We start from the raw sequence: 25,824 nt of genomic DNA, 5'->3' as shown, positions 1-25,824 counted from the left end.
TATTTTAATCGATGTAGAACGTTGAACACACATTTTCGTCAATTGGATAATATATGTCCGTTTTAAAAATTTCGAATCACAGTATATGCAGAAAAAAAAATGATTTTTTTTTACTTTATGTATTATATGATGATTCAAAACAGTTAAAAACAAATAAAAAAAAGATGATATGAGAATCATAATTATAAATCTTAATCAAATCTTCTAAATATCTAAATTATTAAATATGGAATATCCGGTATATGAGTTGGGTTAAATATAACCCGACCCAACAAATTTTTTGTGAAGAAATTTTAAAAATGGGTCGGGTATCCGATATATCCGGAATCATTTTTACCCATCCGTCACCAAAGTGTTGCAAAAATACTAGTATAGATATGAATGGGGTATAAAATGTAACCAAACGGTTTATCACTATATCAAATGTTCAAAAATTTGTTAAAAACTTATCAAATCAAACGTTTACCGTTGGAGCACCAAATAATCATTTGCTTGGCAATGTAATTAACGGTTTATTTGGAATAATTATGATCTTTACATATTTTATACTAAAAATAGTTTCTAGGTACAGGAAAAAAATTGAAATTATTCTAGTAACCCATAATTTGTTTTTTGTCAATTGCATATTACATATGTCTCACTAAAATGTATATGGTGGTGAACTGGTGATATACTCAAGTCAAATAAAAGTGATCCGACCCCACGTAAGTAATGTTATCGATTTTTAAAATATTTTTGTCATTAATACAGCTAATAACTACTAAAATTAATTATTTTCTTAAAAGACTTTTTTCTCTCTTTTATTGTTCTTCTCCTTCGGACATCTCTTTTCTGTTTTCTGCAACCCTCTTCTTTCTTTTTTATTCGTCATCTATCAAAAATCTGAAATTGATGCCCCTTAAATTTTTATTTTCACTTGCTGCCTAAAGCAGTTGCTTGCCCAGCTTTAGCTCCAGACCGGCCTGAGCTTATCTCCACAACAACCACACAAAGGTTATGAGATTAATCAAGCAAAAAATTGCTTTTTCTCTTGTCGAAAACTGGCTAAGCCCATTATAAAGCCCAAAAGCCCAAACTTTATAAATGCTCGGCGAAGCCTTAATTACTTCTCTCCACCGCTCAGAGTCGCAAACTCTTTCACTGCCGGAGATAATTCTCTTCTTCCCCAAACCCTAAAGTACTCAGCTTTCCCTAAATTCCTCGCCGGACGATTTGTTTCCAGATGGCGGAGGAAGAGGTTGTTGTTATCTCTACGCCGCCTGTAGATCTCAAGCGAAAGCTCGACGAGCAACATGCCGGGTCGAATGGAGATATCGTGGTTGATAGCAATCCAGTATCTGATTCTTCGCAGGCTAAGCGAGCGAAGCTCGACGATGAAGCTCAAGATGGTTTAGGTATTTCTGATTCTTTCGCTTCTTGTAAACTAAAGTTTTGATTTTTATGATGTTTTAGGGTTACTCTTTTGGCTGAAGATATTTCTTTGAGTTTGTGGACAAATCAGTCCTTTTTAGGGCTCAATGAGACTGATTTTCTCATTGTTGTTCTTCGGCATTTGTTATAGATCATGGGAATACACAAGAAAATGGTTCTTCAATGGAGGTAAAAGAGGAAGAACAGCTTCAGGAACCCAAGTATGAGAATCAAGATTCTGTACCACTTGTTGATGAAGTTCAAGATCCCATTCATGCCAATGAATCTGAAAATAACACTTGTGATGTAGCTCATGCAGCAGATGATCATGTTAAGCCTGAGGATAACCAACAGGGTTGTATTGAAAATAATAATGTAGAAGAATGTAAGAATGTCAATGGTGGTGAACCTCAGAAGGAGGTTGATGAAGAAATTAAGGTATTGAATGATGGCAATTCTCAGAAAGAAATTAAGGAAGTGGATGGTGAAAATTCTCACAAGGAGGTTGATGATACACAGTCAACGACTCGCACCATAGATGTCCCAAATTCGAAGGTGATATGATTTGGTTTCCATTTTTGACTATTCTGTAAGTATTTTCCACTGGAATTTTTTCACTGACGTGCTTATCACAATGCTTTGTAGGTAGGTGTGCTGATTGGTAAAGGTGGGGAGACTATACGGTATCTTCAGTTTAACTCTGGTGCCAAAATCCAAATTTTGAGGGATTCAGAAGCTGATCCGAACTCTGCGTTAAGACCAGTGGAGATAATTGGAACTGTTGCATGTATTGAGAATGCGGAGAGGCTTATCAGTGCAGTCATAGCAGAGGTTAATAGTTGTTTTTTTTTCATTAGATTTGGCTTCTGTAAGATATTTGGTTACAAGAATTTCTTCTGGTACTACATTAGGCTGAAGCAGGAGGTTCACCTGCCCTAGTTGCGAGGGGCCATCCTTCCACTCATGCGATAGGGATTCCAGAACAGATAGAGATTAAAGTTCCAAATGATAAGGTATTCCCTATTTTATTCTGTCTCGCATCAATTTAATCATACCTAATTCAGCTTCAACTGACAGGTTGGTCTGATTATTGGCCGAGGTGGGGAGACAATTAAGGATATGCAGACAAGATCTGGAGCACGCATTCAGGTGCTTACTTATATATAATGTTAAAAATATAAACAGACTTAAAGTATTCAAATTTTAGGACACGTTTTCTTACCTCGTCTCATACTGTGACAACTGATTTTAAAATTTGTTGTGTAGTTAATACCACAACATGCAGAAGGTGATGGATTGAAGGAGAGGACTGTCCGTATATCTGGAGATAAGATGCAGATTGACATAGCAACCGACATGATAAAAGATGTTATGAACCAGGTTTGTTTCTGATACTATGCTCTAAACAATGCATGTGTTCCCATTCATTCTTGAGTTTGGTTTGTTGCTATCATGTGCCTGAAAACTCTTTCATTTATGAATGCTACATATGTTTCATTTCGTCTTTAGTGCACGGTCTATCTGTTTGGGATGTTATATTATTGATATGGTGGTGCTTGTTATTGTCTTCAATTTTACTATGCATATACTTTGTTTGAGCTATTAGATATGTTTGCATACAATTTTCCTACCATCTTTTTTAGTATTTGTAGGCACTTTTTGTTCGTATTGCTCTGTTCCATAACTGGCTGTACAGCCAGTTTGGAGGTCTGTTACCTGAATAATGTATTCATGTTGTGCTGTTTTATGCTGCTTTCGTGTGAATAATGCTAAGCTATGAAATCATTATTACTCTCCATCTTCTAGTACATATGGAAAACATATGCTGTAGTATATTGAGTATTCTCAACGATATCATCTCCTGGGGTCCTTGAATAGCTGCATGTTCTGTGAACACATCCTTAAGGATTAGTTGATCTACTGCTGCCATAAGAAGGTTAACTTGCAAAACGTCATGTGCCGAGTGTAACAATAATACTCATTTAAACCTGTTAAGAACATCATATGTTCCATCTCCGATGTCGGTTGCCATGATTTTTTTTAATCTTAAAAGTGCCGATTTCGAATTGGTGTTGGCTTTAAAAATGCAGATTTCGCTATTACCGTTCACATGGGATCAGCATTGCCTCGTTGGTGTTCAGTAGACTGATGTCTACAGAAGAAGGTATCTGGCATTGTTATTCAGGCTTGCAGGTTTGAGACTTAACAACTCCAGGACCAATACTTTAGTGTAAATCTAGTAGGCAGATCTTCATTTTCTGAGACATTTGCTTTTCCTTAACTAAATTCATTGAAGAAAGCTTTATCTGGAAAATTGTAGGCTGATGCACACTTAGTGTTTACCATTGAGTTTGGAAGTGTTATGTAACTCCATTTGCAACCTAGTGTAACAAAATTGCATAAGATATGCCTGAACTTACATGCAATGGCTAGGGGAGAGTGTAATGGGGAAGTTGCTATTGTAATGGGGCAGCTGCTATAATATGATATGAAGATCTAATTTCGTTTTTTCCAAGCATCTCTGCAGTTTCAATTATTCTATGGTACCAAGCTGAGGGAAAAAAATAATCTGTTCACTTAAAATAGTTTGGCATTTTATCTGTAAGATTAGAGCTGTCACTGCATTTTAAGAGTCTAAACGTGTGGATTTGCTTCTGAATGTCATGTGCACCTGACTGCTGTGATGAGATCCATTTTGTTATTGCTGTCTTGCTATGTTCTTTGCTCACTTTTGTGTAATTTATACAATTTATGATGTGCCATGGATTTCATCTTGTTTGTCCTAATAGAATCATATCCTGATAATATTTGTTGTTTGAAATGTTCCATCTTTATTGTCTCTGATGGGAAGTTTCATTGTTGTGTTTGTTTGTAGAATGCAAGGCCATCACCCTATTCCGGTTGTTATAATCAGCCTGCCTACCGACCCCGAGGGCCAGGTGGTCCGCCTCAATGGGGTTCACGAGGTCCTCATGCTCCCCACCCCTATGATTACCACCCCCGTGGACCATATTCATCTCAAGGTTCACATTACAATTCTCCCGGTTACGGTGGCTATCCTCCACAGCATATGCCTCCTAGAGGTGGATATGGTCCTGGTTGGGACCAAAGACCTCCATATTCTGGTCCGTATAATTATTATGGTAGACAAGGAGCTCAAAGCTCTGGTCCAGTTCCACCTCCTTCTGGCCATGTACCCTCCCCTGCCTTGGGTGGTCCCCCTCCTTCGCAGGTAAGTTATGGTTACAGACAGAGCCATGGCCCAGAGTATGGAAATGCTGCTCCTTACTCCCAGACCGGTTATCAGCAGACTTATGGGCAGACGTATGAACAGCCTAAGTATGACAATAATCCTCCAATGCAGCCACCTTATGGAGGTTCATACCCACCAGCAGGTGGTGGTCAGCCAGGCTATTCCCAAATGCAGCAACCTGGTGTTAGGCCTTATGGGATGCAACAAGGTCCTGTCCAGCAAGGATATGGGCCTCCACGCCCTGCAGCTTCTTCCGGGGATGTACCTTACCAAGGTGCAACTCCTGCAGCAGCACCATATGGCAGTACCAACATGGCTCCACAACAACAACAATATGGCTACACATCAACTGGTGGGCCAGTGCAACAGCAAACATACCCTTCTTATAGTTCTGCTCCACCATCTGACGGGTACAACAATGGTACACAAACACCTGCAACTGGTCCAGCTTACCAGCAGCAAAGTGTTCAGCCAGCTTCTTCAACTCATGACCAGACTGGTGCACAGCAGGCTGCAGCAGCTGGGTATGGTGGGCAAGTAGCTCCAACCGGTGGATACAGTTCATATCCAACAACACAGCCTGCTTATGGTACAGCTCAGACCCAAAACTATGGATACAACACAAGCTCTCAAGATCCTAACTACGGATATGGTGCAGCACCAGGAAGCCAAGCCGCTTATTCACAAGCAGCAGCTACTCAAGTAGGATATGAGCAACAGCCTGCAACTCAACCTGCAGGGTATGCAGCTACTCCAGGGAGCGCACAAGTGAAAACCCAATCGCCACTGTCCGCTTATGCTCAGTACGAAGCAAGCCAGGTTTACGCAGCTCCACGTTAAGAGAGGCAATATTGCAAAGTTTCTAGATCGCTTCTGGAGTCTTTAAGACGGTTCTTATTAACGTGACTCTTCTGCGTCTTTGACTCCTTCCCCTTGAGTGCTTCGTTATAATCACTCTTTTAACTTTAAGCTGTTGAAATGTTGCTGATAGTTAAGCTGTTATATTTATTTTCGTTGTTCCATGCTTCGAAAGATTTTGTCTTCCCAAACTTATTATCATGGTTTTAGATTTGTGATGTCTTATTAACAAGGTTTACATTTTCTTCCTCACTTAACAAGAAACGTTATGTTACTCACAAGACAAATAACGTATGATATACTGTAAATCAATTCGAGGCCTCTAGGCTATAAGCGGAGAATATTTAGGACGGCCTCGTACGTGTGTTGGAGACGGCTTCTATGTTCATTTCTCGTTGGTACTATTTTCACAAAACGAGCCACATCTTTGAACCCTTTGTGTTGTCTTAACAACAAATCACTTTCTTCTTCTTCGCCTTTCACTAACTTTTCCTTCTCTTCTCCAAAAGATTGTGTTCGTGTCAATGCCCATTGTATAGACCATATAGCAAGAGGTCTCATATAACACAGAGACCTGTATTCATCATTCATATTCCACGCTTCTGGTGTCTGAAATGAGCAACTGCACCAACACACAAATCCCACTTAACTTTTGTTTTGTTTAGTGAAACAGAAAGTGAACTTTTTATTATACCTGAGACCACGATCAGACCAAACAGCCTCGTAGATTCCACTTGCTGTCTGAAACCCTCTTTCTCTTTGCCCTTCTTGAATCATACAAGCTGCAACAGAGTAAGTAGTCCCAGCCCAAACCTCCTTTGAAACCAATGAGTTCGTGTCCACTTGTCCGTCCGGTGACATTCCGTTCACTGCCCCTCGTGTCCCTCCTTTCACTTTCATTACATTAAACTCATAGATCGTCTCGAGTGCTTTCTTTATCCATTCTTCTTTCGTTATCGGCTTCAATCCACAAGCCCTCGCATACCTGACAAAACTCGAAAACCGCTATTTCATTAGCGTTTGCGATTGAGGCTGAGAAACACAAGAACTCAGTAGTGAGTCTTACCATTGTCCAGCCAACTGATCAGCAAGAATCGAGGAGCTCGAGCCGCTACCGCTATCATCATAATTGAAGTAAGAACCATTCCATAGCTTCTCGTAAACGCTTTTCGCCTTTTCATACTTTGTATTGAAGTAAATGGCAACACCGTTTTCCCCAACAATACTAGCAAATGCAGACGCAGCTTGAAGAGCAGCGACCCAGAGACCGCCACAATAAGCACTAACTCCTTTAACACTCCAAGCATCGTATGTTTGATCCGGAAACCCTTCGTTTTCGATCATCTCGTCCTCGTCCTTATCGAACTGATCTAAGTAAGCAACTGCTGTGTAAACAGACGGCCAAACCGCTTTCGCAAAGCTCTGATCGCCAGTTGAAACCACGTCTCTGTAGACTTGAAGAACAAACTTGGCGTTCAAGTCTTTCCAACGATCCGTGTTAAAGAAGTTATATTCGTTTAGTTCAAGCCACGGATCGTTTAGACCTATATCATGAGGAACAGAACCAAGAAGTTTTCTAGGAACCCACTCACCGGAACTCATGATCTGTTTCTTGGTGGGATCTTGAAACAGAACTGTTGCTGCAAAGTCTCTTTGGATGCTGAGTTCGAGCTTAGGGAAGAGACTGAGAAGTGCAAATGAAGAATAGAAGTGAACGTCGTAAGTGTTGTACATTAGATACTCAATTCCTTCGAGGTAGATGAATTGCCCGATGTGCTCTTCCGCGTTCAAGGACTGAGGAGAATGAATCTGAGCACAAATCACATTGATTTTCTTGAAGAGTTCAGTAACAATGTTGTTCTGTTCTGTATTTATAATCTTGCTTCTTTCTATGCGTTCCTTGGGAGGCAAGCCATCTGTGGATAGTGAAAAAACAAAAGAGAATTCGATGAAATAGTCAAAATATTTCTCGAGTTGTTTGTTTGTATTACCTGTCCAGATAGTTCCTCCGGAGTTGAAATAGTATAATTCATTGAATAGAGTAACTCGGTACCTGAAATATTCATCGGTTATCGATTGTAGAGTAGAAGAGAAGCTTCAGGATAAAATAGAGTTTACCAGTCAGGAAGTGCAGTGTCTGAAAGAATAGGGCTTTGCCATGCTTCAATTTGAGACTCCCAATCAACATAATCTTGTGTTTCAAGAAAAAAGAAACATCATATGAGACTTTTTTGCAAGTAGAACCAAAGAACAAACCGATAACAAAAGAAAATTCCACGCGTACTCAGAAGAGCATCTCGAGCCATTTTCACTGCTGCGTCGCCTAAGTTGCCATAGAATTTTGTGTATCTTCTGTAAAGTATAAGTATTCACATTAGGTGAACATGAAACTATAAGGAAATTTGAATCAATAAGTCATACCTGTGGTAAGTCTTTTCATTGAACCGCACCTCAGGACAATCCCATGAGAGTGAAAACATGACAGTACGGTCACAACCTGGAGGAACCTTCACATTGGCAGCAATGGCTGCTCCAATGGATGTTCCGGGTCTCGAAGGTGAGCCTGGCTCGCTGTTTAACCCGTCAAATGATTTGTTCTGAAAGAGAATTCAAAAACATTCAGAGCTTTCTTTGAATAGATTTGGAAGAACGTTGCGGAAGAAGAGAAAAAAAAAAGATATGAAACCTTTTTAATCTCATCCCACATCTCTTTTGCTGTGATATCTTTAGGAGAATGACCAGAAACTAAGAAGCATGAACACTCAGAGACATGAACATCCTCTGTTTCTTGCGCTGCAATGGCGTAAGTAACTGGCGGGTGTCCATTGGACGTCCTGCAAGTTATCAGTGAGTCTTTTAAAATTTCATTCCATCACATTTGTAATATATATAGACACAAAAATATTCCGGAAACCGGCACTAAACCCCGCTTCAAATGGATTAAAACAGAGGAACTTTCAGTCACGTAAGGCTCAAGTAAAAGAAGTTTACTTGTGATGTAAAGCTATTGCATGTACTCCATCTCTTTCCCTAATGTATTACATCAAAAAGAATCAGTTTCTTGTGTCCGAACCAAAGAACATAAGCTATGACAATAGAGATTGAGATGTAGATTCTTACATCATTGTTGAGTTGAAGTGTTCTCCAGTTAACCCTGAAGCTCCTCCCACTGAGTTCTAAGTAAGCACACAGACAAAAATGGTCTTGAAAACTCAAAGATATGAAACATATAGATATCATTTTATTTGAGATTAGTATACCTCCCAAGTAAAGAGCAAAGTAACCGTTGCTTCTTCTTTTCCAAGATTAGTCACCTGTGAAACATTAGCCAAATCATACAAGTGTTATGATGCTCTGAGATAAAAAGAATATTCGTTTTTCTTCTCGGAATATTCTTACCGTGAAAGTGAAAACCGATACCGGAAGACTGCTTTCCTTGTAATTATGTGGTATAAAAGGCGAAATTTGGCGAGAAACTATTCTGAGTTCAGGGTCAGGCTCTGTTCTCCAAAGTCAAGACATTTTACTATAATCTTTAGCAATCATGAATCTGAAACATCTTGATCTATAATGAACCATGGTTAGATCATTTTTATACCGTTGTATATGGTCCAAGACCTCGGATACAGAGCATGATACATAGATTTGTACCCTTTCATGTTCCAGTCCCATGATTCTATTCCTAATTCCTCTGTTTTACCTCTACATAGATAACATAAGTTATAACCGTTATAATAAGCAACAAATTTTGTGTTCAAATGGTCCATGGAAAGGCTTACCTTACAGATTTTGGCTTTGTTGGGCATAGAACACTTGAGTAATTCACACCACCGGATCTCATAACAAAAACCTAATCATTATCAAAATGTAATCAAGAGGTATGTCTCTTTGTGATTATAAGTGTCAGGACAAGAGAGGCTTACAGAGAACTGGTTTGTGAGGATTGGAGCTTCTTCACAAACTTTAGGGAAGAGCTTAAACTGCTGAAATTCACCTTTGTAACTCCTTCCGATGCTTCCTCCGCTAAAAATACACGTGATTTCGTACTATTAACAACATTTCTAGAGAAGATCAACATGTTGCTCATAGAAAATTGATCTTTTTTGTTTAAGCATACCCAATTCCACCTAATGGGACGCCATGGTCGCCAGTTACATGACGCTTTTTGAAGATATCGTACATCGAAGCCTAATTAAAAATGAAAGTGATCAGAATTTGGTAATGAAGACAAATGTTTTTGAGAATATAAAGCAACTCACTCTTCCTTTTTTTGCTTCTTCTTTAGTGTGACTCCACAATCTATAGCCTATTGGAAACTTCAAAAAAGACAGAGAGAGAGATACAAGTTTTAATATACATACATCAAAATAAAATTTTGTCATTTTGATTTTAGCTAACTATAAAAAGAATGTACCAGATGAAGAACATCTCTTATACTCATCTTGAACTCAGAAGGGTTCTTCACTTTGCTGTTCAACTTCCGTTGCCACGTTACTTGTGGAAGTCTCTCATTTCCAACCTAATAATTTTCTTAATCAAAATTTGCATAACATGTATGAATTATATCCATAATCAAATAATAGTTGTCGTGTTTAATTAGTACCAAATGTTTCATGTTAATTACCAACATGTGACATGAGACAGGACATAGAAAAATTTGATATAGAAAGACAAAAACATTGTTAATACTACCATTTGAGTTTGAAGATCGGTTTCCATGTGACCGTTCTGCATAATGAATTAATAACTTAAGTATTCAAAAAAGGTGTTTTTTGTTGTTGTTGTTGTTGTGGTGGTGAAACAGAGAAAGATAATAGAAGCAGAACAACTACAATGTTACCAATTTTAACAAAAAAAAACTACAATGTTACCAATTAAGCTCGTTGTATTGTCTAATGCAACCTCCACTTGCCACTTGGTGTGTTATTTTAGTGTAGTGTCATTAGTATATAGAAATATTCCCAATTAGACCTCTAATAACCTTCCATTTTATTCGAGATAGACCATATTAGCTTCCACTTTATTCGAGTTAGGCAGATATATACAAGTATTTTTTTTCTTCATCTTTTGCTTTTTCTATGCTAAAGAATTTTTTAGCTTATTGCATGATTATGTTTATGTTAGTATTGGAACGTAGGATCTGAATTTCGAATTTATATGAAATGAACCAACAAGAGGTTAATTAAATTAAACTACAAGAAGAAAAAAAAGGTTCAAAGAATGACCACGTGAAATATAGTAAAAATTGCAACTGACAGATGTTAACAAAGAAAACAAAAGATGACACTGACATATATTTTAAGAGTAAAAAGATTGCAAGATCGTTCACATTCTTCATTACTATTTAGGAAACGAATGGTCGAAAATACTTGATTCTTTAAGTAAAACTAAAAAGATTGACAATTTAAAGATATTTTGTATCCGAACGGTTTAAAAAGAAGTAGTAGAAACAATTTGCTACAAACTGAAGTATGAGTTTCTGTTAGATAGAGACAACAAATTGCGTGGACAACGATTCACAACCAACGAAACGTATGATTATGGATAATCCCAAATTAAACCAAAGTTTCATGTTCAGAATAATTTGTAACATGAGAGAAAACATTAAAGATTTGATATAGAAATACAAATATATTACCATTTGAGTTTGGAGTTCACTTTCCATGTGATCATTCTTCTGCATCTTTACTTACCTAAGGAGATTAAGATTCTCTGGTCATGCAAAGAGTTTATAACACATATGGAACAAAAAAGATAGGTAAACTGTAGATGAAAACATGAAAAACCAATTGCAATTTTTTTTTTTTTATATAACTTTGAGAAAGCTTGAAAAGTAGCATGAAGGGTGGAAAACAAGATCCAAGAGATAAGATAAAGTTTGAAACTTTCGCATGTGAGATTGAGATCTATCAATGGTTTTAGAAGAAATAAGAAGATGATAATAAGGTTTTAGTTGCAGAAGCAACTCTGTCACTGGATAGCAATAACATAATTTATCATTACAGTTTACAACAATTAAGAAATTACTATAAATGCTGAGTTTTGTAGTAAATTGTGGACAGAAAGAGAAGGGAAAAATAATAATAGAGAAGCTTGAAACTGATGATGACATAAATCTATGTATATGAACAAGATCATAATAATATTTAAGTAAAGTGGGAATTACCAAATGATTTTGAATTCAGTTCAAGATAGCAGAGAGACTGAGATTTTGATAAAATGAAGAAAAGCAAGCCTTTTTTTTTTATAAAGATCTAGATTTTTTTTTTATTTTTTTTGGTGGCAAAATAGATGATTGAAGAAATAAGATAGGGTAGGGTACGGCCGTTGGTTGTTGAGGTTCGGCAAATTGTAAAATCGGGAAAAAAACAAGTATTATTTTTTTTCCAAATATTAAACATATATTTTTGCTATATATTTCATCGAAGACAAATTTGAGGTTTTTTGATAAATTTCTTAGTTGATGAGCCTTTAATTTTTTTAAACATTTTTCCATTTTTAATTTTTAATCTCTGTAAATAAATTTTCTAACTTTCTCGCTGCCTACGATTAGGATTTAGGAGAATAAACCGAACTATATAACATGAACCCGGCTTTGAGATTTAGATCATGTACAACTTAAACATAAACAACACAATACAAATAAGAATGTTGCATGTGAGGACTATAAGCAACATTTAAACCTCTACACGTTAAATGGGAAAACGGCCAAAATCAACCACAACTATTTCATGCGGTCTTTTTCAATTTAAACTTTGACTCCTTGCACATATCAATCCGAACCCTCATAAATTTCAAATAACAAACCTGAACTATGTAACTGTTGGCCAGTTTCAACCTAATTTTTTTGTATTTGTTAATATCGATTAAAAAAATTAATAGTGTTTTGCTCAGAGGACAACATTGAGTTTTTTTTGAATGAATTTTGTGAGTTGATGAGGTTTTTCTAAAACATTTTTCCATTTTCAATTTTTAATTCCAGTAAATAAATTTTCTAACTTTGTCGCTGCCTACGATTAGGATTAGGAGAATGGACCCAACTATAACATGAAGCCGGCTTTGAGATTTAGATCAAATAAGCACAATACAAATAAGAATGATGCATGTGAGGACTATAAGCATCATTTAAACGGTTAAACCTCTACATGTTACATAGAATCTTATGGGCCTAACATAGCCCACAAAAACCTCTACACGTTAAATAGAATCTTACTAGTATTCTGGCCCCTGCTATGCAGAGACAATCAATGCTAATTTAGACCATATATCAAAATATTTTGGGAATCAAATATATGTTGCATTTAGTTTTTTTTTTAAATAGAAGTTCATTGAATCTATTATCTTTTTTTTTTTGTCGTCTGGATTTATTATTTATTGCAAATTATGAGAACTGTTACATAGACGATTCTACAACGGACAATTCCTTCCGACCCTTATTAGATCCACGACCTCCTTCACCTCCTTCTTCATGCTCACCTCCTGCACCTCCTTCTTCATGGTTTTTGATGGACACTTCATTCTCCGTGTAGAATCCTGGCGAACGGCTATAATTGTACATCGCTGGAGATCTCCTGCACACTTGCCTCCAATAATCTGCAAATTTATTAATAAATCGCAGTATCTAGGACTCGAACCCCAGACCTCTGGATGTAGAAGCATTAATGAACCCTTGGTCAACCAATGGGCCAAGGGGGCTTCCACCATTGAATCTATTATCTAATTAGTTAAATTTCAAAAATATGAAACAAACAAATTATTGATGGAAGACGGACAAAATTTGTGAGCATACTACATAATTATTAATATAAAGTCATCTATACGTTACTGGTTGTGGAAAGTCTTTGCTCCATCTCCTAATTTTCCAGACACGCTTGCAAACCAAGTTTATGAGATTTAGAAACCAAAAAAAACTTAATTAGATGGCCACAAAAAAAGAAAATCAGAGATAAAATTCAAATGAGTAAAATTTAATAAAGCTGAATCGAAAATAACCATTGTAATTTGTGAGCACGCCCAACAATCATGAGAAAAGTAGAATTAGAAGATAGAAATTAAGCATACAAAAAAAAATGATTGGAATTACTTATAAATCAATCATGACTTGAACGTTAATCTTCCAAACTTTGTTTTCAAAACTTACTTGAATTGAACAATCGCTGAGGATGGACCGGGAATTGATGGAGCCATTATACTCGTGATCGGGCATGAAAGACGATTTTGAGGCCTGATTAGAAACTGTTTTTTTATATTCAATATAGATTTAAAATAAAACAAAAAATTAAAAGATAGTGGATGGTGCTCGACTTCTCATTTAAAAAAAAGATATGAGAAAGAATGGAGGATTTAGAAGAAAGAATGGAGGATCTAAGGTTATGAAAAAGAAGAGAAGAAGAAGAAGTTACAGTGATTTCGTCAATTAAAGTGGGAGAGAGTTGGAAGGAGGGGGTAATTTTGAGATCGTGGGGAATGAGCAGTTACTAAGAAAGTAGTAAGATATTTTTTGTTTTTCTTTTTTGTTAATTTTTTCCAGAAATAATAGGAATGGGTTACGAAAGTAAAACAACAAAATTTGAGAGTTTTGCCACGTGTCAAAAGGAGAGTGTGGCAGTTTTTGTTAAAATGACTATTGATTTAGTAGAAATAGATGGGCATGTGAGGACTATAAGCATCATTTAAACTAGGCTTGGGCTTTCGGTTGGGTCCATTCGGTTTTGATTCTTTCAGTTCTAAAATTTAGTATCTATTCGGATATTTTGAAATTTTGGTTTGGTTTCGGTTCGGTTCCGGTTCTTTCGGTTTTAAAATTTAGTATCCATTCGGTTATTTTGATTAGGATATTTTCGGATATTTCGGTTATTTTTGAGTATTTTCAGATATTTTTGGATATATTTCGGTTATTTTTGAGTATATTTACTATTTTTATATATTTTTCAAGTATTTTTAATTATTTGGTCTATAAATAACTAATTATTTTGAAAATATAATTGTATTTCAGGTATTTCGGTTCGGTACCGATTCGGTTACAGTTATTTCGGTTATAAAATTTAGTATCCATTCGGTTATTTTCAAATTTTCGATTCGGTTCTTTTTACTTCGATTTCGGTTCGGTACATTCGGTTTGGTTTATTTGTCCCGACTTAATTTAAACCTCTACAAGTTCAATCTTATGGGCCTAATATAGCCCATAAAAAGATAAGCCCATAACCATATGCCTCCGTCGAGGTGTCACCTTCCTATTGAATTTGACTGAAAAACGCGAAAAATGGAGAAAAGCAAGGATTTTAATCTCTCTAGCCCCTTTGGGGTGAATCAATTTTTGAAAAACCCCTCTTTATTCTCACTACCCCCTCTCCTTCCCAATTTTTTCATAAACCAACTCTACCCTTTATCTTTTTATTCTACATTTAATTAAATACCAACACATTCTTTATTCAACCAATCACATACTTTCTCTCTCTTCTCTCATTAAAATTCAAACCTTTTACGACATTTAACCCTAAGAGATTTTTTTTTCTCTTTTTATTCTTCTTCTTCTTCAACAGCTCTGACGTTCTTCAGCAGCTCCGACGTTGCAGCTCCAACTCCGACGTGCAGCTCCGACGTTCTTATTCTTCTTCTTCTTCTCCATCCACCATTAAAAGATCCGTATCTCCTTCTTCTTACGATTCAAGCATCTCCAAACTAAAAGTGAATTCTTCTTCTTCTTACGATCCAAGCATCCACCATTGAAGCTCACCATTAAAGCTTACGATTTTGCATCTCCAAAGACATCTCTTCTCTTCCTCTTCTTCTCTTCCCACCATACTGTAAGGTAAGTATACTTGTTTTCTTAGTATAGTATGATTAAGTTTAATTCGTAGCTTGAATAGGGTTATTTGTTGAATATTTTGGGATTGTAGATTTGGGACAACTGAAACCACTGGGTACAACTAAGTAGAATATTAACGGAACCCTAAGTTTGGTGCAACTGGGACAAATATGGACAACTATGTTGATGGTCTGCTACGAAAGTTGTGAAATTATAGGCCGTTTTTTCTCTCTTTCTTTTTCAAGGACAATGAAAAGGAATTCAGTCATACGATTTTCTTATGACGGATACTATACAAATATCGGAGAAGATGTACATTGGATTTCTAACGGAGAAGATGAAGAAGTGTATTCTTTTCTTATGAATAAATCGAAAGGGGAAGTATCATATGTTAAGATGGTTGAGAAGATTTGCAGAAAGAAAAAGGTAGTTGTAGACGTTTTGATATAAACAAATATTCATGCGTGCATGCAATAGCGGCTACACTTACGGCAAACAAGGATGCAGCTCCCGAGCTCCGGGCACATGACTTGTGCTCAAAGTATTATTGGATCGAGCTTTGGGTTTTGGCGTACACAAAGACAATTTATCTGGTTCTCCATAATAGTCAATGGGTTCTTCCTGAGGAGATAATGCAACAGTTTGCCTATCCTCCAGATTATGAGGTAAAACAAGGAAGAAGACAAGAAACAAGATTTCCCTCCATTGGAGAACATAGAGGAATGCGGGTGACCAAGGTTGATTTCCGAGTGCTATTTATTAGGTTAATTTAAGAAAAGATGTTGTTTGTATTGGTTTTGTTTGTAAAACTTATATGTTATGTGTTGTACAACTACGTTTTAGCAGGTACAACTATGGTTGATTTCCTTCTCGTATCTGTGCAAATTTTGTCAGTCTTGGTGCAATTAAGTACCACAGGTACAACTAAGGTCTAATGCCTTGGCAAATTTTCAGAATTTTATATAATATGTAAAATTTAAAACTAAATTAAAAAAAACTTAAAAAATACATACACAATGGTAATGAAACTACACAACAAGTTGTTGACAAAAAATTTCATATTTTTAAAAAATACTTAAATTCTTACTCAAAATCCCACATTCATACACTAACAAACCTTATACTTTCATGGTTACTTTGTAGATTTGAACTAAAATTTTATAAATTTTTGAAATACTTGTATTTTGATAAATATAAATGTACAGATACAAAGTAATAGTATTTTTATGAGGCAATACCATCGGTTCCACCAACAAAAATTAAATTAGAGTTGATAACAACTAGATTTACTAAAATCTCTATATTGTACAACTATGAGCAAAAATGTGCAACCGAGTACAACTGCACAACTATGAACAAATTTGAGCTATTTTTTAATAATTTTTTTCCAAAATAACGGCGCCAGGTATGCCATTTGTCAGAACTTTTTAGATATTTAGATATTTCCAGATATTTTTAGATATTTCACTGTTTTTTTTATTTTCAAAAACCCTTACAAATCTACACATTTGTCAGATTTTTTAATTAGTTTAGATTTTTTTTTTTTTTTTGTTCAAAACCCTTAGATTATATTCAATACATAGATTCATACATAAAAATATTAAGATTCAGATTAAAAGATTCATACATAATTAGATTCAGATTCAAAGATTCATACATAATCAAAAAACATAAACCCAGAACATAGTTGTACCTAATCGTACCAGTTGTACCTAAACACTTAGATTTATACATCAACATCAGATACCAGAATACAAGCGAAACTCATCATCAGAGACCAAAATAGGAGTCGAACTCTTCTCTTGCTCGACATACCCTGCAACTTGTTCGTCTTTTCGGACTTCTAAGCTCGCAAGATGGTTCACTTCTAGAACTAGATGCTCCTCCTCTGGTAATAGCCATTGTAATTACTACCTGCAACAACAAATACAAGTTCAGTATCAAACATTCAAAAACAATCTCAAATTCTACATAAATAACACATATGGTTTTTGGTCACTATGAAACTGTCATTGTCTAATCAAAGCAGATAAACAAGCAATCCAAACACATACTCACACAATCTCATTATCTATCTACATAATTATAAGAGATAAAGTTTGTTTTCAACAAATTTCAAAAATTCCGAAACACACGCTTTGTATATATCTAAGGGAAAAATTCAAATCCGAAATATGTAGAGAAATTCAAGATCGAACATTTGGACAATTCAAAGGAAAATTACCCAAAATTCAAATCCGAAAACAAGACAAATTGAAATCTGAAAATCAATCGACATATCAAAATCCTCAAAACCCAACACAATCCATCCATAAATCAATACCCAACACAATCAATCGAAACCTATTAAACCCTCAAAAAGAAATCAAACCAAAATTAAAATACTAATCAAACCAAAAACCATCTCTACGAAACAAATTCATCAAATCTGAATTGTGACATAAAAACTACTCACAATGGCTATTAACAGAGGCAATTTCAAATCCGAATTGTATTTCAAATCCATCCCCAAATTGTAAACATAAAATCTGAATTATATCCATAAAAAACCGAATTCAATACAAAACACATCCATAATTCATCTGTTTCAAACAAAATCAAACTTTTATTAAGCCCAGAACCTTTATGAATCGAACCCTATTAAACCCTCAAAAAGAAATCAAACCCTAATCAAACCAAAATTAACAAATCAATCGAAATATACAGATCAAACAAAAGAAATCTTACAAAGAGCAGACACAGCGGAGAAGACACGGCGGATTCCTCAGATTCACGGTCGATTACTCGGATTCACGGCAGATATCTCGGATTCAAGGAGTATCCAGAGAAACGAATGAAGACGAAAGAAGAAGAAGATGAAAGGGTATCGACTGAAACAAGATAAGAGAGAAGAAGAAGAGGATCTAGAAGAAGAAAACGAAATCAGAAAATCTTCCGTCTGCGGTTGAGAGAAAAGGAAGACGAAGGAGAGTTAGGGTTTGATGTTTTGATAGAATTAGAGTTGGTCGTTTGGAAAAAAGGAGTGGATCCAAAACGGGCCCCAAAGCTATTGGATATTTGATCCAAAACTTAGGTTGGGTCAGTAAATAAGTTGAAACCCACAAATATTATTGTCTTTTACTAACTTTTTGAATAAAAATAAACACTTAAATTATTTATTTTTAGAACAGGGGCTAAGTAGAGAATGATTCGAGTACAGGGGGCCAACGAGATTAAAATCCGAAAAGCAAATTGTAGAAGAAGAAGAAGAGTGAAGGAACTGAGAAGATCTGTGAGATTATTATACATTCGATTTCGAAAATTTCGCAAACCTTAAAAACCTCTCAACAATGGATTCTTCTTCAAATTTAAATCCTCTTCGTGAAGATACCTCAGAGGATCATTTAGAAGCTCCGGCGTCAGTCTTCGCCTCTCGTCCTCTTCGTCCTCCTTCTACGTAAGTTTCAATCTCATCTCTCAATTCTCCTCCCGATCTGGTCTTGAATCGTGTAATTAGAAATGAAATTGTTTTTTTTTGTTGTTACAGGACTTCGTCGGAGAAGTATTCGCCTGTAGAATGGACAAGCTATTTTGATAAAGAAGATGATATATCAATCACTGGCTCTGACGATGTAACGTTTAACGAATTTGTTCTTAGAATGTTTTGGTTTTGGTTCTCTTTGTTCTCTAATGGAGTGTATTATCATTTTTAGGTGTTTCATGTATATATGGCAGGATCAGAAGGACCTGTTGTCTTTTGTCTTCATGGTGGTGGCTACTCTGGGTTAGTGTTTTTGATTCTTGGCTCTTTAGTTTAATTAGAGAACTCACTTCTTTCAGTTTCTTAAAGATTGAATTTTGGTTCAAATTAAGATTTGGTAGTCAGTTTCAGTTTGTATAATGGTTTCATTTGTTATTGTCAGGCTCTCGTTTTCTATAGTGGCAAGTCAAGTTAAGGAGAAAGCACGTGTGGTTGCGATGGACTTGAGAGGACACGGTAAATCGGTTTCAGAGAATGAATTGGACTTGTCGCTTGAGGTACATTCACTTAGTTTTGAAAGTCTGGATTAGCTCATTGATTATACATTAGCTGGTCTCTGACAATTGAGAGTGATGTAACATGCAGACTATGAGCAATGATGTTGTGGCTGTGATTAAGGAAATGTATGGAGACTCTCCTCCAGCTATTGTGCTAGTTGGTCACAGGTTTTTTTCTTTCTCTATTTTAGTTTTCATATTGGTATGTTGTTTTTGATCTCTGTCTTAAAGTGTAAACGGATGGTCAATAGTGAGTACATTAATATTTTCCAGTTCGCCTGCGAATATTTTATTACACCTGTACCATATGTAAGAAAGTTTAAGATTTTAGTTGTTTATGATCTAACACAACATTTCGTCTGCGGACCCTATAGTTATGACTTCAATTCTTTAGTATGGAACATTGATAGGCTTCGTTCGGTACAGAGTTGTAGTGATAGACACATGCATAAATTTGTAGAATATTGTATCCAGTTTTCATGTTATTAACATACAGCATGGGAGGTTCGGTCGCTGTACAAGTTGCTGCAAACAAAACATTGCCTAGCTTGGCTGGGCTTGTCGTTGTAGATGTTGTTGAGGTTTGATTTCTTATAGAAATGTCTCACTTGGTCTGCACTCTCGTGAGATGAACTGACCAAAGTACTTTCATTACAGGGTACTGCTATTGCCTCGCTAATTCACATGCAGAAAATTCTTTCAAACAGAATGCAACATTTTCCCAGCATTGAAAAAGCTGTAAGCAACTTTTAAACTCTTGGTTGCAGATACAAACAATGCTCATATCACGGCATTAATATATTGTGTTTTACTTTTGGTCTTTTGGCTGTGTGATCTTCTTGAATCCTTGTTATTGAAATTTTTGGCCTTTCAGCTTTCAAAAGTCTCCCTCATTGCCTTGATTTCTTTGTATTGAGCTAAAGCTAATCCTTTGTAACCTAAAAGAAAAAATTGATGCCTATAAGCTGCAAACAACTAATGACTTTGTTGTAGTAAGTTGTGTTGGGTCTACCTCTCTAAAGTAATGCATAATCTCTGCAGATTGAATACAGCGTTAGAGGAGGGTCATTAAGGAACATTGATTCTGCTCGTGTCTCCATCCCCCCAACTCTCAAATATTATGATTCAAAGCAGTGGTGCGCATCTCTGTTTCTGTTATTATCATTTTGCGGTATTCACATCACATGTTTGTCCTAATGAGTGGAAATACGAATCTTTGTCCAGCTACGTTTACCGGACACGTCTTGAAGAAACAGAGCAGTATTGGAAAGGCTGGTATGATCCTCATTATCTCTTATCTTAGTTCAGTAAATCACTGACTGCATATTTTTTAACCACAACACAGAAAATCTGTTAGCACTGTATTTGTAAGAACTTCGTCCATATTTGGTCACCATGGGATCTCATAATTAACCTATCACCAATACAAAAATAAGCTAGTTCTTTTAGGTTACTGAGATGGTTGAATAATAAGTGTTGTTGGTTACAGTAGTTGCCGTTATGAATCTGACTGCAAACATTTACCTCTCTTGAATAGTTTTTGATTCGAACTATGTTAGTTGCCTTGCAGGTATGACGGTCTCTCAGAGAAGTTCTTGTCATCTCCAGTTCCGAAACTCTTGCTATTAGCTGGTACTGACAGGTTGGACAGGTAAATTCTTCTTCACCTCTGGCTCAGGTTTCAAGTTAGGTTGAATCGATATCTATAGCGTATTATAATAACGATATTGATGGATTGGATTAGGACCCTCACAATTGGTCAAATGCAAGGAAAGTTTCAGATGATCGTGGTCAAACACACTGGACATGCCATACAGGTAAAAATGCGATTGCCTTATGATTTTTCTATTGATCTTTTTGTGCAATGACGATCTATGTGGAATGCAGGAAGATGTACCGGAGGAGTTTGCGAATCTAGTTCTGAATTTCATATCACGTAACAGAATTGGTCCTCATGGTGTTGAGGTTTGGTTCTGTGTTGTGTATTATCAGTATCACTCTTTCTTTGCAACTTTAGTCTTGAAAGTCTGATTATATAATCCGTTTTTTAACAGATACCAGGAATGTGGAAACCTTCACAACAACAGCCTAAGACTTGAATCAGCCATCACCGGACAATGCCAAAGCCATCGTGTGGGCTAATCCCTTTGTTTCGCTTTGTCAGCTTATGAATAAACAAAAACAAACCAGGGTAAAAAGATTAAAATTGTTATAAACCATATAGATGGACTCCATAACCGACCCATGGCCCATTAGGGTTTTACCTTATTCTCTGTATCCTGCTATTATCCTTGTATATATATCCCTTATTCTATTAATGAAATACACAGTTCACAACACGTTATCAGCACGATAGCCTCTCACTCTAAAAGCTAAAAATCCCGAAACCCTAAATTTCTCTCACAAAAACCAAAAACCCTAGCCGTTTGAAAAAAAAAAAAAAAAAAAAAAAAAAAAAAAAAAATTAAACGAAACCATTCTCGTTTAAAGCTAAGATCTATGACGAAACCTTACCCGCCTGAGCTATAAACACCTTCAACGAAACCCTAGTCGTTGAGAAAACGGAGACTACCAATCTCTTTGACACGATGACACCGTTCCCTTTTTTTTCCAACAACGTCTCGGATCTCTAATCAAAAATTTCCGATTGAGATAAGTTCTCATGCATGCCTTGATCGATTCATACTTATAATTATATCGTATTAGGTGCTTTAATGATTTTATATTCTCTCGGTTTAGTACAAGTAACATCGATTCATGTTATTGACTTATTGAGATATGCTTTTGTAAATCCATCATTTAACGTTATCATGTTAGATTTAATTATAATACTTTAAGTCTCTCTAGAGAATCGTGACTCCATTCCACTATAATATTTTACCTATATTCTATCATGCTTGATCGACATGTGTTATATTGCTGTTTTGTTGATTCACCCGAGATAATAAACTCATGCTTGTAATTGGTCTGACATTCGTCATATGGTTTTCGTTGGTTTGGTTATTTGGAAACATCGTCAGCGTTTTTGGATCTCTCTACAACCTCATCCTCCGATTCATTCTCCGATCTCCCAAATATAGAGATTTTGTAGGAGGTCCCAACCAGCTAAGAGACATAACTGTTTCCAATCTCCATATCAGATCTCGGGTCTCTGTTTCATTTCTCCAATTAAGATAAGTGCTATTTATTTATTATGCTTTATATACATGATCCAATTAAAGTTTGATAAGATAAAATTTGCATGAAAAATGGCACATGTGATTTGATTTATGATTTTTGTTTGGAGAATTAATTGAGAAGTTAGTGAATGTAAAGATGTTTAATGGCATGATAGATTGAATGTTTTAATATAAACTCTAGGTTAAACCGAAAGTAAACCGAAATCCTAAATCCTAGGTTAAACCGGTTTAATAAACTCTAAGTCACGATTTAAGATCAAGCTTCCCATAAATGGAAAGTTTCCAGAAATAGAAAGTTCCATATAAGGAAAGTTTACAGAAATAGAAAGTTTCGTAAAATAGAAAGTTTCCCAAAATAAAAGGTTCCCTAAAATAGCAAGTTTCCCAAAATAAAAGGTTCCCTAAAATAGCAAGTTTCCCAAAATGGAAAGTTACCAAAATAGGAAATTCCTTCATAAGGAAATATTCCAAAACCCTAAAATACATAATTGTTTAGGATTTCTTTCTAGATGAGAAATAGAAATTTTCCATAAAAGGAAAGTTCCATATAAGGAAAATTTCCATAAATAGAAAGTTCCATACATAAAACCGAAATCCTAGCAAAAACCCTAGTACTATAAATCGCGGATGCTAAAACCCTAAAACTTAACCGCGAAATCCTAATATCCTAATCTAGTATGATCTGATTGTTTAGAAAACACTTGCTGAAGACAAGCATGGCTCGGTCTTAAATACCGCATGACTTGATCTAACCGATTACATGAGTTCTCATTTAACTCTATATATTGTAGATGTCAGAAATCAACTATTATGAATACACGGCACTCAATGCCTCTAGTGACAATTATTTACAATGGGCTTTGGACACTGAGATTGTCCTAAAGGAAAAAGGGCTTGGTGAATCTATTGTGGAAGGAAACAATGTCACAAGAAGAGAAAGATATAAGGCGATTACTAACATACGCCATCACCTCAATGAGAGTCTCAAAATCAGTACCTCACTATTAAGAATCCTCTGGACCTCAGGACAGAGTTGAAAAAAAAAAAAAAATCAATATAACCACCAAAGAACGGTGCTATTACCCAAAAGCCCGATTCGATCGAAAGAATCTCAGACTCCAGGAATTCAAATCCATGAATGAGTATAACTCAACACTATTTAAAATAGTGTCAATACTGAGATTTCGTGGTGAAGAAGTTACTGAGAATGACTTGCTAGAGAAAGCACTATCGACCTTTCACACAAAAAATATATTGCCTCAGCAACAATATCGTGAAAAAGGTTTTTACCACATATGCAAGTCTAAACTCTTGTTTTGCTACTTGCTGAGCAAAACAATGAGTTATAAATAGTGAAATGAGACCTGCTGGTCCTACCCCATTATCAGAAGCCCATTGGGCTGAAGAGCCTAAAGAGCCTAAAGAGCCTAAAGAGACTAAAGAGTCTAACCACGTCCAAAGAGATAAGTATCATGGCCACAATCATGGTAAATGGAATGAACGTGGTAGAAGTGGCAATTATAATTTATATGATCAAGGAAACCATTCATATGGTTAAGGCCGTCGACCCGACTTTGGTCGTAATCGAGGTAGAGGCCGCGGTATACCCAAACCACAACACTCAAATAAACTTGTTTGCCACTGATGAGGAATGGGGAAATCATTGGACTAAGACGTGCATGACACCTAAGCATCTCGTTGATCTCTATCAAGAGAGTTTGAAAAGAATCTAGAAGCTCATTTAGTTCATCACGATGGTGAAGAAGATTTCGACCATGAGATAGATGACTATGAGAATTCAATAAACGAAATATCTAAAGACATGGTTCATTAGCCAAATTGTGGTTATAGCTAAATTTAGTGAAGGCTAAGGGCAGGCTCATGGCAGGCCCATTTTCCCAAGGGCACACATCCTTAAATGCTTCATATTCACCCAGCCCAAAGGGGCTTGTTGAGTTTCAAAGAAATGTGTTTGAATGGTTTCCACATTGAAACTAAGGGTGAAGGGAACAAAGGATTCCCATATATTACTAAGAGCACCCAAGACCATGAGAAGGTCTTAGAGACTATACCCGCGTCATATACCTTTACTATGCCAAGGTCAATATGATAGAGGCTAATACAGTAAACAAAAGGGTTTACTGAGAAATTCACTAATGGCATGACCGGCTTGGCCAGCCTGGTTCTAACATGATGCTTAAAGCTGATATTAAAATCAAAAGGGCACACCTCTTAAGGACCTCACGTGTGTAGAATGTACACAAGGGAAACTCATACTAAGGTCATCACCAGTCAAAGCAACTAGAAACTTGGTGTTTCCTAGATTGCTGGCCCAGACCATAAGTCTGTGAGCCCACATACTTAAGACTATATGTCTAGATAATGCTGGTAAATTATGTCCCAAGCGTTTTATGGCTACAGTATGTCCATGAGGGGAAGAGTAGTATACCCCGTGGCACATGTCCATACTTGAACTCACAGTAGCTGCTTGGGGACACGCAATATTACATGCAACAAGAGCATATACGCATCAGGCCATTCTAGTGAGCATAGATATTCACCATCCCAATTACTCACAGGTCAGGAGCCAGATATGTCCCATCTAAAGACATTTGGGTGTGTCACCTATTTACCCATAGCACCACCACAGAGAGCAAATGATGGGACCTCAAAAGGACATGGGAATATACGTTAAAAATGATTCTACCACCATCATTAAGTATCTCGAGCCAAAGGCCAGATACAAGGATTGTCATCTCAATGAATCCGTTTTCCCAACACTAGGTGGAGAGACTAACAAGCTGGTCAAAGAACTTACATTGAATCAAACATCCTTCACATGGCAAGATCCTCGAACTCCATCAGAGATCCAAAAGACTATATATCTGCAAAAGCTAGCTAAAACAGTTGCCAAGATTCCTATAATGACCCAAAGAGAGTAACAAAATCGTACATACCAGCTTGTAATGCACCAGTACGTATTGATGTTCACAAGGAACACAATCAAGTTGCTACAACACGTAAGAAACGTGGTAGACCTAAAAGGTTCCAAAGACAAGAACCCTCGGAAATCAAAGAAAGGTGCAAGGGAAACCGAGAAGGTTCAAGAAACCATAGACATGGCCAGCTAATAGACATAACCCTAAGGTACCAATCAATGAGGTTTGGGACGCCAAACCTCAAGGTCCTGAAGGTGTAAAGAGATCTCTATAAACTATATCATGTCTAGAATACAATGGAACCGAAAAAATGTCGACATAAATGATAATATATTTGCGCACAAGGTAGCAACTGAAATG

At 36.3% G+C, this 25,824-nt stretch overlaps 3 protein-coding genes and 1 long non-coding RNA gene across 5 annotated transcripts; 2 read left to right on the top strand and 2 right to left on the bottom strand.

The window, feature by feature from the left end:
- The first annotated feature begins 865 nt into the window (after positions 1-865).
- Positions 866-5,746, top strand: LOC9308558 (far upstream element-binding protein 1). The gene is made up of 7 exons (XM_021020961.1): positions 866-1,394; positions 1,562-1,965; positions 2,056-2,241; positions 2,322-2,423; positions 2,488-2,559; positions 2,677-2,790; positions 4,286-5,746. The coding sequence occupies exons 1-7, from the start codon at positions 1,223-1,225 to the stop codon at positions 5,501-5,503; spliced, it is 2,268 nt and encodes a 755-aa protein (XP_020876620.1). The 5' UTR covers positions 866-1,222; the 3' UTR covers positions 5,504-5,746.
- LOC9310672 (non-lysosomal glucosylceramidase) lies at positions 5,698-11,782 on the bottom strand. Of its 2 annotated transcripts, XM_002872442.2 has the most exons (20): positions 11,688-11,782; positions 11,160-11,214; positions 9,936-10,040; positions 9,781-9,837; positions 9,639-9,709; positions 9,445-9,544; positions 9,301-9,371; positions 9,120-9,223; positions 8,921-9,021; positions 8,782-8,835; positions 8,642-8,697; positions 8,513-8,551; positions 8,208-8,355; positions 7,943-8,118; positions 7,806-7,873; positions 7,640-7,712; positions 7,513-7,574; positions 6,588-7,437; positions 6,216-6,506; positions 5,698-6,143 (listed from the first exon to the last, which is right to left on the bottom strand). In XM_002872442.2, the coding sequence occupies exons 2-20, from the start codon at positions 11,202-11,204 to the stop codon at positions 5,849-5,851; spliced, it is 2,766 nt and encodes a 921-aa protein (XP_002872488.1). In that variant the 5' UTR covers positions 11,205-11,214; positions 11,688-11,782; the 3' UTR covers positions 5,698-5,848. The 2 variants fall into 2 exon arrangements, with proteins under 2 accessions (XP_002872488.1, XP_020876619.1); XM_021020960.1 differs by lacking the exons at positions 11,160-11,214; positions 11,688-11,782 and adding an exon at positions 10,214-10,263.
- Positions 11,783-17,016: 5,234 nt separating this feature from the next.
- LOC110227824 lies at positions 17,017-18,319 on the bottom strand. The gene is made up of 2 exons (XR_002331505.1): positions 18,057-18,319; positions 17,017-17,243 (listed from the first exon to the last, which is right to left on the bottom strand). It is a non-coding gene; the product is annotated as an uncharacterized LOC110227824 (long non-coding RNA).
- Positions 18,320-18,521: 202 nt separating this feature from the next.
- LOC9308557 (protein phosphatase methylesterase 1) lies at positions 18,522-21,567 on the top strand. The gene is made up of 13 exons (XM_002874558.2): positions 18,522-18,765; positions 18,856-18,940; positions 19,022-19,092; positions 19,232-19,346; positions 19,435-19,514; positions 19,843-19,927; positions 20,004-20,084; positions 20,388-20,482; positions 20,571-20,621; positions 20,917-20,997; positions 21,091-21,163; positions 21,234-21,311; positions 21,401-21,567. Exons 1-13 carry the CDS (start codon positions 18,659-18,661, stop codon positions 21,443-21,445), a joined length of 1,047 nt encoding a protein of 348 aa, XP_002874604.1. The 5' UTR covers positions 18,522-18,658; the 3' UTR covers positions 21,446-21,567.
- The last annotated feature ends 4,257 nt before the right edge of the window (positions 21,568-25,824 follow it).

The sequence above is a fragment of the Arabidopsis lyrata genome (assembly GCF_000004255.2).
Source record: "Arabidopsis lyrata subsp. lyrata unplaced genomic scaffold ARALYscaffold_6, whole genome shotgun sequence".
In the NCBI taxonomy this organism is placed as follows: Eukaryota; Viridiplantae; Streptophyta; class Magnoliopsida; order Brassicales; family Brassicaceae; genus Arabidopsis; species Arabidopsis lyrata.
The sequence above is the reverse complement of the archived record's forward strand: the minus strand, read 5'-3'. Positions and strand labels throughout refer to the sequence as shown.